The 13,529-nt window shown below is 34.3% G+C and overlaps 2 protein-coding genes across 4 annotated transcripts; both read left to right on the top strand.

The window, feature by feature from the left end:
- The first annotated feature begins 68 nt into the window (after positions 1–68).
- On the top strand, positions 69–6,025 carry ptgdsa (prostaglandin D2 synthase a). 3 transcript variants are annotated; one of them, XM_026219366.1, is made up of 8 exons: positions 69–297; positions 826–965; positions 2,857–2,933; positions 3,012–3,122; positions 3,222–3,323; positions 4,346–4,363; positions 4,636–4,708; positions 5,892–6,025. In XM_026219366.1, exons 1-8 carry the CDS (start codon positions 205–207, stop codon positions 5,965–5,967), a joined length of 690 nt encoding a protein of 229 aa, XP_026075151.1. In that variant the 5' UTR covers positions 69–204; the 3' UTR covers positions 5,968–6,025. The 3 variants fall into 3 exon arrangements, with proteins under 3 accessions (XP_026075151.1, XP_026075150.1, XP_026075152.1); XM_026219365.1 differs by lacking the exon at positions 5,892–6,025 and having other exon boundaries at positions 4,636–5,836; XM_026219367.1 differs by lacking the exon at positions 5,892–6,025 and having other exon boundaries at positions 4,346–4,371; positions 4,516–4,770.
- ambp (alpha-1-microglobulin/bikunin precursor) lies at positions 5,972–10,964 on the top strand. Its single transcript, XM_026219364.1, has 10 exons — positions 5,972–6,189; positions 7,365–7,507; positions 7,617–7,693; positions 7,780–7,896; positions 9,060–9,161; positions 9,244–9,290; positions 9,487–9,565; positions 10,269–10,436; positions 10,540–10,716; positions 10,834–10,964. Exons 1-10 carry the CDS (start codon positions 6,079–6,081, stop codon positions 10,860–10,862), a joined length of 1,050 nt encoding a protein of 349 aa, XP_026075149.1. The 5' UTR covers positions 5,972–6,078; the 3' UTR covers positions 10,863–10,964.
- The last annotated feature ends 2,565 nt before the right edge of the window (positions 10,965–13,529 follow it).

Raw genomic sequence — 13,529 nt, 5'->3', positions numbered from 1 at the left:
GCAAACCAGCAGAATTAGATTCACAGAGAAACTTGGAAATTGTCATATTTCTGCATTTCAAACATGGTACCTTCAGTGAATGGTCTTTATGTTGGATGTGTGTTCTTGCGTGTGATTGGCTGGATTGGTGAGGGGGAGGAGCTAATGTGGCTGGCAGACCCTGAATAGTTCACGATCCCTGGCTGTGTTTCTTATAACGTCATCATGAAGATCGCCCTGGTGAGCATCTCTTTGCTGATGCTCCTGACTGACATCCACGCCAGCGTCCAACCGCAGAAAGACTTTGACCTTCAGAGAGTAAGAACTTTAGCTGTGTATTTCCCCTGCCGTTTTCAACACTGAAGCTTTTTAAAATGACCTCTAGGTCCTGCCGCATGTTCAGTTATGGACTTGAAGGAACAAATTCCTTTGCTGAGTCTAGGCTGGTGTTGTGTGAGATTTAACAGCTGAATAATGTTAATGTGATGTTTGTTTGAGTTGTTCTTAAGTTCTGACATGAACAAGCTGTTTCTGCATGTTGATTAGGGTAATGCTTTACACTGCATTAACCCTATAGAGACCGAGCAGACAAACAGAGCTCAGGGCAAAGGTCACACACTCAGTGTCGCAACAAGGACTGGGTGATCTCTGCCAAGTTCTCAAGGCATCATCATGAAACTTTATGGGGTAATTTAAAAGGGAAGACAAAATATCATAATAAACAGACAAATAACCTAAGGCTGTATTTTTGTTTGGCCATTATTAGTATCAGGCTGATCATTTTCGGCTGGATTCTCTTGCCTAATTCTGCTTCTGGTCTTGTGTGAGCTGGATGTGTTTGGTCAGTTTGCAGGGAGATGGTATCGGCTCGGTCTGGCCTATGATTCTCCAGGGTTTGTGCGCTACAGAAGCAGACTCACCATCTCGATGGGCACAGTGGAGCTGAAGGAGAACGGGAACGTCAGCATGACCATGTGGAGTGTAACGTGAGGGACACTCATCTTCACATATGACTGATTTCAGAAAACATAATAGAATACAGTTTAATTTAGAATAGGTCCAAAATTATGATTATTATCATCCTAAAATTGCTATATATATTATATTATATTATATTATATAAATACACTGTATGATTATTTTTGTCTCATTTGTCATAGTTAAAATAGTTAAGAATAAAATATTCTAAAATAAATTAAATTATTAGATTTATTATGTTGTGTAATATTATATTATATTGTTGTTATGTTATGTCATATTAATAAACTGTGATGATTCTTATCTCATTTTTCATTTAAAACAGTTAAAATGTCTAAAATAATTATATTATTATATCATGTTGTGTTATTGTATTATATTTATTTTATTTTGTTATGTTGTATTATATTACATTATATTATATTATATTATGTCATATTATAAATACACTGTATGATGATTCTTGTCTCATTTGTCATAGTTAAAATTGTCAAGAATAATTTCTAAAATAATTATTATATTTATTATATCATGTTATATTTATTTTATGTTATGTTGTTATGTTATGTTATATTTATTTTGTTATGTTATATTTGTTATGTTATGTTATGTTTTGTTATGTTGTTATGTTATATTTATTTTGTTGTGTTATGTTATGTTGTTATGTTATATTTATTTTTGTTATGTTATGTTGCTATTTTATGTTATGTTATTTATTTTGTTATGTTATGTTATATTTATTTTGTTTTATTATGTTATGTTATATTTATTTTGTTATGTTATGTTGTTATGTTATATTTATTTTTGTTATGTTATGTTGTTATGTTATATTTATTTTGTTATGTTATATTATGTTATGTTATTTATTTTGTTATGTTGTTATATTTATTTTGTTTTGTTATGTTATATTTATTTTGTTATGTTGTTATGTTATATTTATTTTGTTTTATTATGTTATGTTATATTTATTTTGTTATGTTATGTTGTTATGTTATATTTATTTTTGTTATGTTATGTTGTTATGTTATATTTATTTTGTTATGTTATATTATGTTATGCTATTTATTTTGTTATGTTGTTATATTTATTTTGTTTTGTTATGTTATGTTATATTTATGTTGTTATGTTATATTTATTTATTTCATTATGTTATGTTATATTTGTTATGTTATGTTATGTTTTTTGTTATGTTATATTTATTATGTTATGTTATCTTATGTTATGTTGTTATGTCATGTTGTGTTATATTTTGTTATATTATGTTATGTTATATTTATTTTGTTATGTTATGTTATGTTTTGTTATATTGTTATGTTATGTTATGTTATGTTATGTTATATTATATTTATTTATTTCATTATGTTATGTTATATTTGTTATGTTTTGTTATGTTTTTTGTTATGTTATATTTATTATGTTATCTTATGTTATGTTATGTTGTTATGTCATGTTATGTTATATTTTGTTGTTATGTTATATTTATTTTGTTGTCATGTTACGTTACGTTACGTTATGTTATTTTTGTTTTGTTTTATGCTATGTTATGTTATGTTATGTTATGCTATATTTATTTTATGTTATGTTATCTTATGTTATGTTATCTTGTTATCTTATGTTATCTTATGTTATCTTATGTTATGTTATCTTATGTTATCTTATGTTATGTTATCTTATGTTATGTTATCTTATGTTATCTTATGTTATCTTATCTTATGTTATGTTATGTTATGTTATCTTATGTTATCTTATGTTATCTTATCTTATGTTATGTTATGTTATGTTATCTTATGTTATATTTATGTTATATTCATTATGTCATGTCGTGTTATGTTATGTTATGTTATGTTATAGTCACTCATTGGATGATAATTCTTGTCTCTGTTGCGTGTGATCATGCAGTTCCTCTGGCTGTCATTCTGTGGTCTACATTTATAAGACGACGTCTGTTCCCGGTGTACTTACCTACTACAGCACTCGTGAGTAAACAAGACCCATATGACTGATCAGTACTGAGAAAATGATACTACTGTTCAGGTTTCTGTTGTTACTTGAAGGTCATAGAAGGGTGAAGGATGTTACTGTGGTGGAGACAAACTACACAGAGTATGCCCTGGTCCTCAAACACAAGAAGTTTAACAAGGAGTTCACACAAGTGGCCCTTTATGGTGAGCCTGCGATTAACAACAGGATTGACTCAAGCTTTCTGGGAGGGCAGTTTTGTTTTGACTTTGTGAGTTGTTCTCAGTGCCTGTATTTCACTGTAGGCCGTACTGAGAAGTTGAGAGCAGATGTGATGGAGAAGTTCAGAGCATATGCCACAGCTCAAGGATTCCCTAAAGACTCCATACTGACTCCACCAGCTGCTGGTAAACCTCTCAAATCACTAACACCTGCAAGATCACCCAAAAAATGTCATCATCAAAAAGTCTTAATTTACTCAGCCTCATGTCGTTCCAAACCAGTTTGAGATTCTTTCTTCTGTGTTGTTTCAAAAGAAGATATTTTCTGGTAGCCATTGACTTCCATAGAATGTAAAGAAATACTATAGAAGTGACTGGCTACCATCAACTACTTTGCTAGCCATATTCTTCACATTATATTATTTTGTGTTGAGAAAGAAACTCATACACGTTTGGAAACGACATGAGGATGAGTAAATTATGACAACATTTTTAGCTGAACTATCCCTTTAAGTCACACTTGAATGGAGGAGGATTGCAATACTGATTAAGCAATACTGTTCAAAACGACAACAAAATAACAGACTGTCTACACCATTGTTTACTCCGACGGGACATTTGAGGAGGAACATTTTTGATATTTGGTTTGATGTCTAACACCGTGTGTCCGAAATCTCACACTGAGTACGTAGTACATTTGAATTTGAACTTATTTCACAACCAGTAAAAAAGTATGTTTTATATAGTATGAATCTGGGTAGTATTAATTAAATTTAGACTGTGACATGTTGTAAAATGCCATGTTGTAATTTTCATGTGAACTACCAGCGTCAGTTGCTTCACTTCCTCTCCCGTGGCCTCATGGGATAGTACAGTGTTTATCAACTGTACACTTAAGATTCCAAGCAAAAATAATTGGTCATTCAGATATTTTTCAGCTGCTGTTTTCAAATACTATGAATTCAGACATACTGCTTCTTTGGCATGCTGTTTTTGGCATGCTATATAGTGGAGAAGTATTCAGTTTGGATGCAGTGAGTAAAATTCAGTCATATTTTTAAGTGTGGCCGAAGTACTTTCTTTCGGGACTATACATGTGCGACTGAACCTTTGTTCACAAACCATTTAAGTGTTTATTTATTGTCTAAAATAGTTATATTTTCATCAGAATGCTAACAAAATTTCTAATTTTTGTTTTGTCTTTTTAGAAAACTGTCCTTCTTCAGGTAGTTAGGTAAGCAAGACCTTTAAATCTAGTTCGTCAAACCCTGTTTTATCACCAATAACCTCACGGACACTGCTAGAAGTTATTCAGTTTGGCAACTTTGTATATTGTGTTTTATAACATTGTTTTTTACTTGTTGTGTCTCTCTTTCAGTTGCCATTCACATTTAGCGCTGGAGGAAACACACACCTTTACTTTAATATGACAAATTGATGTTATTTTGTGGCAGTTTGTAATATTGTAACTGATGTCATTTTCATTTGTTGTGCTTAGTTGTTATATTTAAATATAACGCTGAAAAAACACTGAATTCAAGCGCCGAAGAAGTGTGGAAATACAGAGAGAGGTATTGTCACATCTCTGATTATCTTTGCTGGCGAAAATTTAACTTTTTTTGTTTCTGTTCATGTTGCGTATGTGACTCACATCTGGAGTTTAACATGCAAAATGAAAGTTAATGTGTAAATATGAGTACATCTCTTCTCTTGTGTTGAAGATTTTCTTATAGAATCTGTTTTAACGGGAAAAAGCTAACTGCTTACTGAGTGATTGTGACTGAAAAGTCATGCTCACTGGATGAAATTTTTGTGACAGATGTTTGGTAATTGTAAATAAAGATCTAATTCTAAAGGATGTGGTGAGGTGTCACAACACATAGTTACTGGGGTGCCTCAGGGCTCAGTTCTTGGACCTCTTCTCTTCTCTATCTTCACTAGGTTCTGTCATTCAGAAACATGGCTTTTCATATCACTGCTATGCTGATGATACTCTGCTCTATCTCTCATTACATCCTGATGATCCGACGATAGCTGCTCACATAACAGCTTGTCTAACAGACATTTCTTGCCGGAAGAAGGACCATCACCTTCACCTTCACCAACACAGAACTGATTGTTGTTTTAGTCAACCCAACACTTCAACACAATTTCTCCATCCAGCTATGTGCATCAATCACAATTCCTTCAAGGACAGCCATGAACCTTGGAGTTGTGATAGACGATCAGCTGAATTTCACAGACTACAGCTGCCCTGTCCTACCAGATTTACCTTATACAATATTAGGAAGACCAGGCCCTTTCTATCTAAAAATGCTACACAATTCCTTGTTCAAGCTCTTGTTCTGACCAGGCTGGACTATTGCAACGCCTCCTTGCCAGTTCTTCCAGCCAGTTCTGTCAAACCCATGCAACTAATTCAGAATGCGGCAGTAAAATTAGTCTTTAACACGCCGAAAATAGTACAACACTTCTGTTCATCAACTTGCACTCAAGGCACTAATGTTTGTCACAAAATAACCACTGACTCTGCACCCCTTTACCTAAATTCACTCACTTCTTCAGACGTAACACTAGCTCTTTTCTACCTTGTTTAATATCCCTCTATCATCTATTTTCTGTCTACTTTTTATTCTTTTTATTTATTACCTGAAAACAATTTTATATAAAGCAAAAGAAAAGTTAAATCTCTTTTTAACATTATGGGAATATTAAACAGAATTGTGTAAAAATGTAATCTTTTATTTGTTTCAGCCAAAGCAAACAAGAACATAAGGCACAAACAGGAGTCGATAGGCAGATAAGGAGAACTTTGTTCTGTTTGTTTTGATGGACTGGTTTTGGGGGTGGTGTTGCACACATGGCCAGCAGGTCGATGTCCTGTGGATGATAGAGACAGTTGTGGTTCTTCAGAACTTCATTTGGATCACAGACAGTCAGAATGAAGTGTGCTCTTCTAGTGTTTCTGCTGCCACTCCTGGGCCTGTTGCATGCTGGGCCGCTGCCCGATGAGCCTGTCCTCCAGCCTCAGGAGAACTTTGATGTGAACCGGGTGAGTTATGGATGTGTTAGAGAATGTTTGTGCATAGAGAAGACCAGGACCAGTTGTCACGTTTTTACACTTCTAGAATTTTTTTAAATAGTCAGTTTCTAAATAGACACAAAGAAAATCCTTGAATACCAAAAAAACTATTTCCACTGTTATTGCTCAGGACAAAAAAAAGCATAGTTAATTTATCACTTATGGTTCTTTTGTGACAACATACCCCAATGGCACCACTAAATGTGGTCTGTTGTCACAATGGAAACCTGTTTATTACACTAATTGTAGAAATCACTTTTTTTTAAAAAAGAAGAAAAAAAACATCTGTATTTGAAGTGTTTTATAGGCAATTTGTTTGCATTTTGGCAATATGTTATATAAACTATTTATTTATGAAAAAAATATATGTACATCATATATTACATATTACATCATATATTACACCAATTTTTTTTAGAATCATTATTATTATTTTATTATTATTTAAAAGATTTTATAAGCTATTTATTTGCATTTTGGTGATTTTGTTTTTATATTGTTATAAACATGATATAAGAAAGTAGGCTATATAAAACTAAATTCCATAAAATATATTTTTAATATGAAACAAATATTTCATGAATATTAATTCATTAAATAGTTAAAAAAAATCATCTCTAGTTATAAGCTATTTATGTGTTTTTTAATCTTTTAACTGACTAAATATTTTACGAGAAAGTAGGCTATATAAAACATGTAACACCTTTTTAACGTGAAATAAACTTAAAAACAAATCAATTAAAATGAATAAATAATCGTATAATAATAATAATAAATATTATAATTATAACCTAGTGTTATACAAAATATTCAGCTGAAATATATATATATAGTTGACTCTTTTATAAACAACAAATAGACAGTAAATTAATTAATAAATAATGTTAGTTTGTAGGTCCTCCCTAGTGAATTTAATTTGTACACTTTCTTAGGTCTAATATGAGGTTTAGGGTGATATTTGCATACTCACTGGCTGTTGTACAACGATTATGCAATGCAGTGTCCTGTTACCCCACGTTCTGTTTTATTATTCTTACCAGAAATATGGTTGTAATGTGGCCAGTGATGTGATCTTTTGATGTGATGTTCACATTCACATGCATTTGAAATTCTGATTGACCTTATTTCTCCTAATCCTCTGTAAGTTTATGGGCAAATGGTATGATATTGCGATAGCGTCCACGTGCCCATGGCTCAAGCAGCATAAGGGAGACGCAGCCATCGGCTCTTTGGAGATGCAGTTCAGTGACTCAACAAAGACCATCAGCATGACCCGGATCAGCAACAGGTACAGCACACAACTACGTCACATCCAATGAACAAACTGTTGTGAAGTAAACACCCTCATACCCCGTCATGAGACCGCGGATGACAGGCATTGTTCATTTATTTCGCAGACATGGCACCTGCAAATCCATCAGTGGAGAATATCAGCTGACCAAAACACCTGGAAGATTCCAGTACCACAATGCCAGTGAGATGAGCACCACAGCTGTCAATCAATCAATCCTGGTGTCACTTCACTCTTATTTCACCGTGCATGTGTCTTTGCTCATGAAGGGTGGAATGCTGATGTGGACTCCTATGTGGTTCACACAAACTACGATGAGTACGCTCTCATGGTGATGCATAAACAAAAGCCAGGCGGTGAAAAAACCACATCTGTCAAACTCTACGGTAAAACATCTGTTTTCTTATTGGACAACATTTAGACTTGAGCTTTCGTGATCTCAGTTTTGCCCTCAGATCGACCAAAGCAGCATGTACTGAATCACATACTATTTCTGGGGATTTTCAAACGCATCTGCATCTTTTGGGCTTATAATGTTACCCATAACCCCCTCAATGACGATCATTACTTTTTCAGTTAGGAAGGGAAATGGTGAGGATAGGGAGGCAAAGCTGCCACCACAAGTGCTAAACATTTGAACTAAACAGTAGAATTGAGCTAAATGCTAATGCTGACAAGCAACAAAAACAGTTTGTGAGAAATTTGTGTGTGGCAAGAATATATTCTATGATTTTAATCTCTCATTTCTACTCAAACTCCTATTAAAAAAACTTCAGAATGCTTTCTCAATAGCTACATTCATTGCATGTTTACTACTTAGTTGATATTTCTCTAGAATGACTACTACACCAGGCAAAATGACTTGCAAACTTGCAAAATGACCCACAATGCAATGCACTCAACTTGACCCATTTTAAGTATATTAAACAAAATCAAAGTCAAATCTCTTTTTTTATTTCATTATATAGTCAAACTGCGAAATGTTAAGACAATTAAAAAATTGAATGCAAAAAACTATATGTTACTGTTACCTAAATGTTATTTCAAAACGTTTAAAGAACATTCAAAAGTATCATTTTCATACTGTTTTCAAAATGTAAAAAAATGGAACGTTCCCTTCAGCGTTGCCACGCTTTCACAACAAAACCCGCCCAGTTGATACTCAAAACTAGCCCAATTGCGTTTCGTGGGGGATCCCCCGGTATAAAATCACGTCTAGGGGGTAAAATACACGTTTTGTGGTGGGGTTCCCCGGTAATATTCACATTTTACATGCTAAATATCACGTTATTGGGGTCACATCAGTCCGCGGATGTGAAAAACAACCAGCGGCAATAGTGTTAAAGTAGTCCATTTCCGCGGGAAAACCATAGACTTGGCAACACTGGTCCCACATTGTTAATGTAACCAAGAAAAAAAAGGTTTTGACATTTTTTTTTAATTCAAAGAACATCCTGAAAAACGTAATGTGAAAGTCAGCGAAATGTTCCTAGATCGTGTGGTTATCAGGGTTTGTGAGCATTGAGGAGCCGTTCTTCTCGCCCTGTAGGACGTGCTATGCAGCTGCGGCCCACTCTCATCGAGGACTTCAAGACTCTGGTGACTGAGCAGGGAATGAGTGAAGACACCATCATTATCAAAAAGAACAAAGGTTTCCTCAGCACACAAACCAATGCACAACATCCCATTTATTGGGAGCCGATGTCACTGTCCTTCTCTCTTTGTGTCACCAGGTGAGTGTGTTCCAGGTGAGCAGGTCACACCAGAGCCACAGATCCAGGTGAGGACCTCACCATCACTGCAGCACTCACACATCAAAGCCAAACATTTTCATTTTACCTTAAAATATTTAAGTCTGCTGAATCCAATCAAAGAGAAAAACAACACCCGGGGATAGACGTGTCATATCTGACTGAATTATTATTAATGAAAGTGATAGAAGGGTCATTAATAATCCTGTGATGTGATGTGAACAGAGGGCGAGGAGGAATGTGGTCCCGCCGGCTCCTGAGGAGGAGGGATCGGGGGACGATATGCGCATATTTAAAGGGCCTGGTGAGTGCTACTTTCTTATATATATATATATATATATATATATATATATATATATATATATATATAATTATTATTATTTTATTTTTTTGATATGTCACAAAATGACTGAGGTCACAAAAAGGCATGTGTACTCATACATTGCTTATACATTATACGTTACTGTTCAGAAACGCTACATTTATATGATCTGAAATGATTGTGAAATATTAATACAATTTCCATTTTAACTGAATATAACCATTACAGTTTCATTGACTTGGCTCAATAAACATTTATTATTTTCTTTATTATCAATATTTAAAACAATTTTGTTACTTAATATTGTTATGGAACCAATAATACCTTTCTGAAGGATTCCTTGATGAATATAGGGTTTAAAATAACATAATTTATTTGAAAAATGAAATCTTCAGTAACTTTTTTAAATGTTTTTACTGTCACTATTGATCAGTTTAATGCATCCTTGCTTGGAAAAAAGTATTAATTTCTTTAAAAAAAAAAAAAAATTAATAGCATCTTAATTACCTCAATTTCTTTTTAACAGTAGTGTGTCTTAAATTGTTTAAGTGTGAAGAAGAGTTCAGAGAGTTATAATACATTATAATATATCCTATCATTTAAAAATGATTATAATTAAAGAGTTAATTTATTGCTTTGATATTATAATAAGATGAGCCGTGTGTGTGTGTGTGTGTGTGTGTAGAAGCGTGTAAGTCCCAGCCAGACTCGGGTCCATGTTTCGGGATGCTGCAGCGCTATCATTACAACTCGTCCATCATGGCCTGTCAGATGTTCACCTATGGAGGCTGCATGGGGAACCAGAATAACTTTGTGACTGAAAAGGAGTGTCTGCAGAGCTGCCGCACTGAGGGTGAGTGTGTGTGTGTGTGTGTGTGTGTGTGTGTGTGTGTGTGTGTGTGTGTGTGTGTGTGTGTGTGTGGTTTTATTATACACACATGTATTCTGTCCCTCAGCCGCCTGCAGGCTGCCCATGGATGCTGGTCCCTGTAAAGTGTTCACTGACCTGTGGGCCTTCGACTCAGCCGCTGGAAAGTGTGTGTCTTTCAAATATGGAGGCTGCAAGGGCAATGGCAATCAATTCTACAGCCAGAAGGAGTGTGAGGAGTACTGCGGCGTTATGATGAGAAATGGTGGGACACACACATTACACCAGAAAATAGCAGATTTTTCATTAATGCCATTCATATTATTATTCAAAATGGTACGGAGGATTCTGACGCTTGTGTGGTTTTGTTATGGATTTGCAGGAGATGACGAGTTTCTCGCAGTGAACTGAGTTTGGTGGGAATGGAGCATTACTGAAAAGTGCAACATGGATCAGTTTCCCACAGGCACTAACTAAAACATTATCACAATAAATAAAGACCTGTCCGATGTTCTGGTCGTGCACTTCTTTTGACATTTTACAATACTGTGCCGCTGTGGGGGAATTTTTATTTATCATTTATTTTTATTGTTCTGTTTTCCTTCACTTTAAAAATAAATCGCAGTGAAATTATTATTTTAAAACATTTTATTTTATTTTCATGTTTGTTTTCTTTTGCTTTCTTTAACAACAAAAACTTTTTTGTTTTCCAGTAGAATTAATTTTAGAATTTAGTTTGTTGTCCAGTGTGACATTTTAAACAAAAAACATATTACTTGTTTTATTTTACTTTCTTTTATTATTATTATTGTTGTTATTATTATTAATTTATTTGCTTTCTTTAAAAATAAAATTCAGTAAAAAACATAATACATTTTTATATATATTAATGTATATTGTATTTTTTTATTTCCTTGAACATAAATTTCATTTAAAAAAACACACACACACACATTTGATTTATTTTTATTTAATTTTCCAGTAAAATAATTAATTCATTTTGGTTTCATTTGGCAATCATTTTACAAATTTTCCTTTTATTTTATTTTGCTTTATTTTACATTTTATTTATTTATATAAACGTTTTATTAACTTTTACTTTATTTTTCAGCAACAATAATATTCATTTTTATTTTGGTAATTTATTATATTGAATTTTATCTGATTCTTGGGATGACCAGGTTTTTTTCTTTTCACTGGACATGTTACAGTTGCCCTGGTCTCTCCTACCGACAGTGGCCAGGAGAGGTCAGTGCTGATCATCTTTCCAGCTCTAGTCTGGTCTTGTTCTTTGTGTGAAACTGCCTGCTCATCTGATTTCACTGCTGAACCGAGACCAGTTTTAGCGTTCTTGTTATAATACCAAAGCAATATGTTCATGATCATGAAGCTGAACCTGCATACAGGCAAAATCAAGTCATTCTGAGCAAAGTCCCCAGCAGCCCAAGCCAGGCTTCCTGCCCGCTGTTTCTCAGAATTCATGGCTGGTGATGTTGCTGGGAGAATGCTGGGAATATCCGGAGAGGAAAAAGGAACTGACGGCTTTCAGTGACCTTCCGGCCAGGGCCACATCACCTGCTCACACACACCCTCACACAGACACAAACACTTTTCACACACATAATGCCTGCCTAAAATGTTTGAATTTCATTGCATTTGCTACAAAATATAAAATCAAGTCTGTGCTCAAATGTTACTTTAACTTTTCTCAAAAAAAAAAAAAAAATCACTTTTATGAGCCATTTTTGCTGTTAATCTTTCTTGATTTTAGTGCATGTGTGAAGTCCGTTTTCTCACGTTCACGCAGGTGTCCTAAAAGAGGAAGCACAGGTGTAGTTACATTAATGTTTGACAACTACATAAGTGTCCATAGCATTAATAGAATGAAACCGCACAAGACGTGTACTCGTATAAACACACAAACACATGCTGATGCAGCAAACACAAACTCACGAAACTACATCACACTTATAAATAACACCAACTCACACATTTTCAGTTTCGCACACATAAAATGCAAACTTCCTCAGGCATCACACACATATGTTACACAGCCATTCACTCAAAAAACACCATGTGAAAATGTAAAATTACACGTGAGCGGTTAAACACAATATAATCACTACTGGTTTCAAACCCATATCCATCTATTGTATAGAAAGAAGCATACAAATGATATGATAAGGGATTTATATTAAGAAAATCACCCAAAATTCGTTGGGATTCAACTTTTTAGTTTTTAGTAGTTCTGCACTTTTTGTACAATAGACACGAAAAAACTTCAAATCCTGCAGGTTGCTGTAAAGAGATGTGCTACTTTTACCACATAAACTGCTTAAACTTGTCTTTAAAATTACAAAGTTACAAACTGGGACTTTGTCTTCATTACATCATTAACAAACTGCTATGTTGCTAATGCTACATCTATTCTGTCTGCATTTAAACTGCCCTGTCAAACATCTTGTCGCAGTTATCCTTCACATTTCAATTCATTTAAAGGGGGGGGGGATGCTATTTCATGCATACTGAGTTTTTTACACTGTTAAAGAGTTGGATTCCCATGCTAAACATGGACAAAGTTTCAAAAATTAAGTTGTACGTTTGAAGCATAGACAGTAAAAGAAATGGACACAGCGACCCCATTGGAACTCAACTGAGACAAATGAAGCCCAGTATTAGCGTTTTTTTAGCACTTCCGTTTCTGACGCGCAGACTCAAACGAAGCTTGACGACGTCAGCAACCTGTCTGGCAGATGTAAATCTTCTAGTGGCTGTGCGTGCAAACTGCCATCGTTAATCTTGCAGAGACGGCGAGCTTGAGCGGGGAGTTCTTTGTCGTGAGTGAGCAGGAGTAAGTATTCTGATTAATTATTTTGTATAGTATTTTAAAATGTAACGCCAGTACGCCATATTAAGTTAATTGCCTGCGAGCTTCTCCTGTCTGTACGGTAATGCGACAGAGAGTCGAGTGGTTATGATGCAATCGTTAGTCTATTTTTTACAAAAACTGTTTCTACGGGGCCATAATGTAACATAGAAGGTAATGGGGCCCTTTATATATTGTTGTGTATCTTTAGA

Source organism: Carassius auratus, chromosome 35 (assembly GCF_003368295.1).
Source record: "Carassius auratus strain Wakin chromosome 35, ASM336829v1, whole genome shotgun sequence".
NCBI lineage: Eukaryota > Metazoa > Chordata > Actinopteri > Cypriniformes > Cyprinidae > Carassius > Carassius auratus.
Note: the sequence above shows the minus strand (reverse complement) of the source record. Positions and strands in the feature narration are given on the sequence as shown.

Coding starts and splice junctions, on each gene's coding strand:
- ptgdsa (XM_026219365.1), top strand. CDS start 205: ATGAAGATCGCCCTGGTGAGCATCTCTTTGCTGATGCTCCTGACTGAC. Junction 2,934..3,011: donor ACTTACCTACTACAGCACTC/GTGAGTAAACAA, acceptor TGTTACTTGAAG/GTCATAGAAGGGTGAAGGAT. Junction 3,123..3,221: donor CACACAAGTGGCCCTTTATG/GTGAGCCTGCGA, acceptor ATTTCACTGTAG/GCCGTACTGAGAAGTTGAGA.
- ambp (XM_026219364.1), top strand. CDS start 6,079: ATGAAGTGTGCTCTTCTAGTGTTTCTGCTGCCACTCCTGGGCCTGTTG. Junction 9,291..9,486: donor CACCAGAGCCACAGATCCAG/GTGAGGACCTCA, acceptor TGATGTGAACAG/AGGGCGAGGAGGAATGTGGT. Junction 10,717..10,833: donor CGGCGTTATGATGAGAAATG/GTGGGACACACA, acceptor ATGGATTTGCAG/GAGATGACGAGTTTCTCGCA.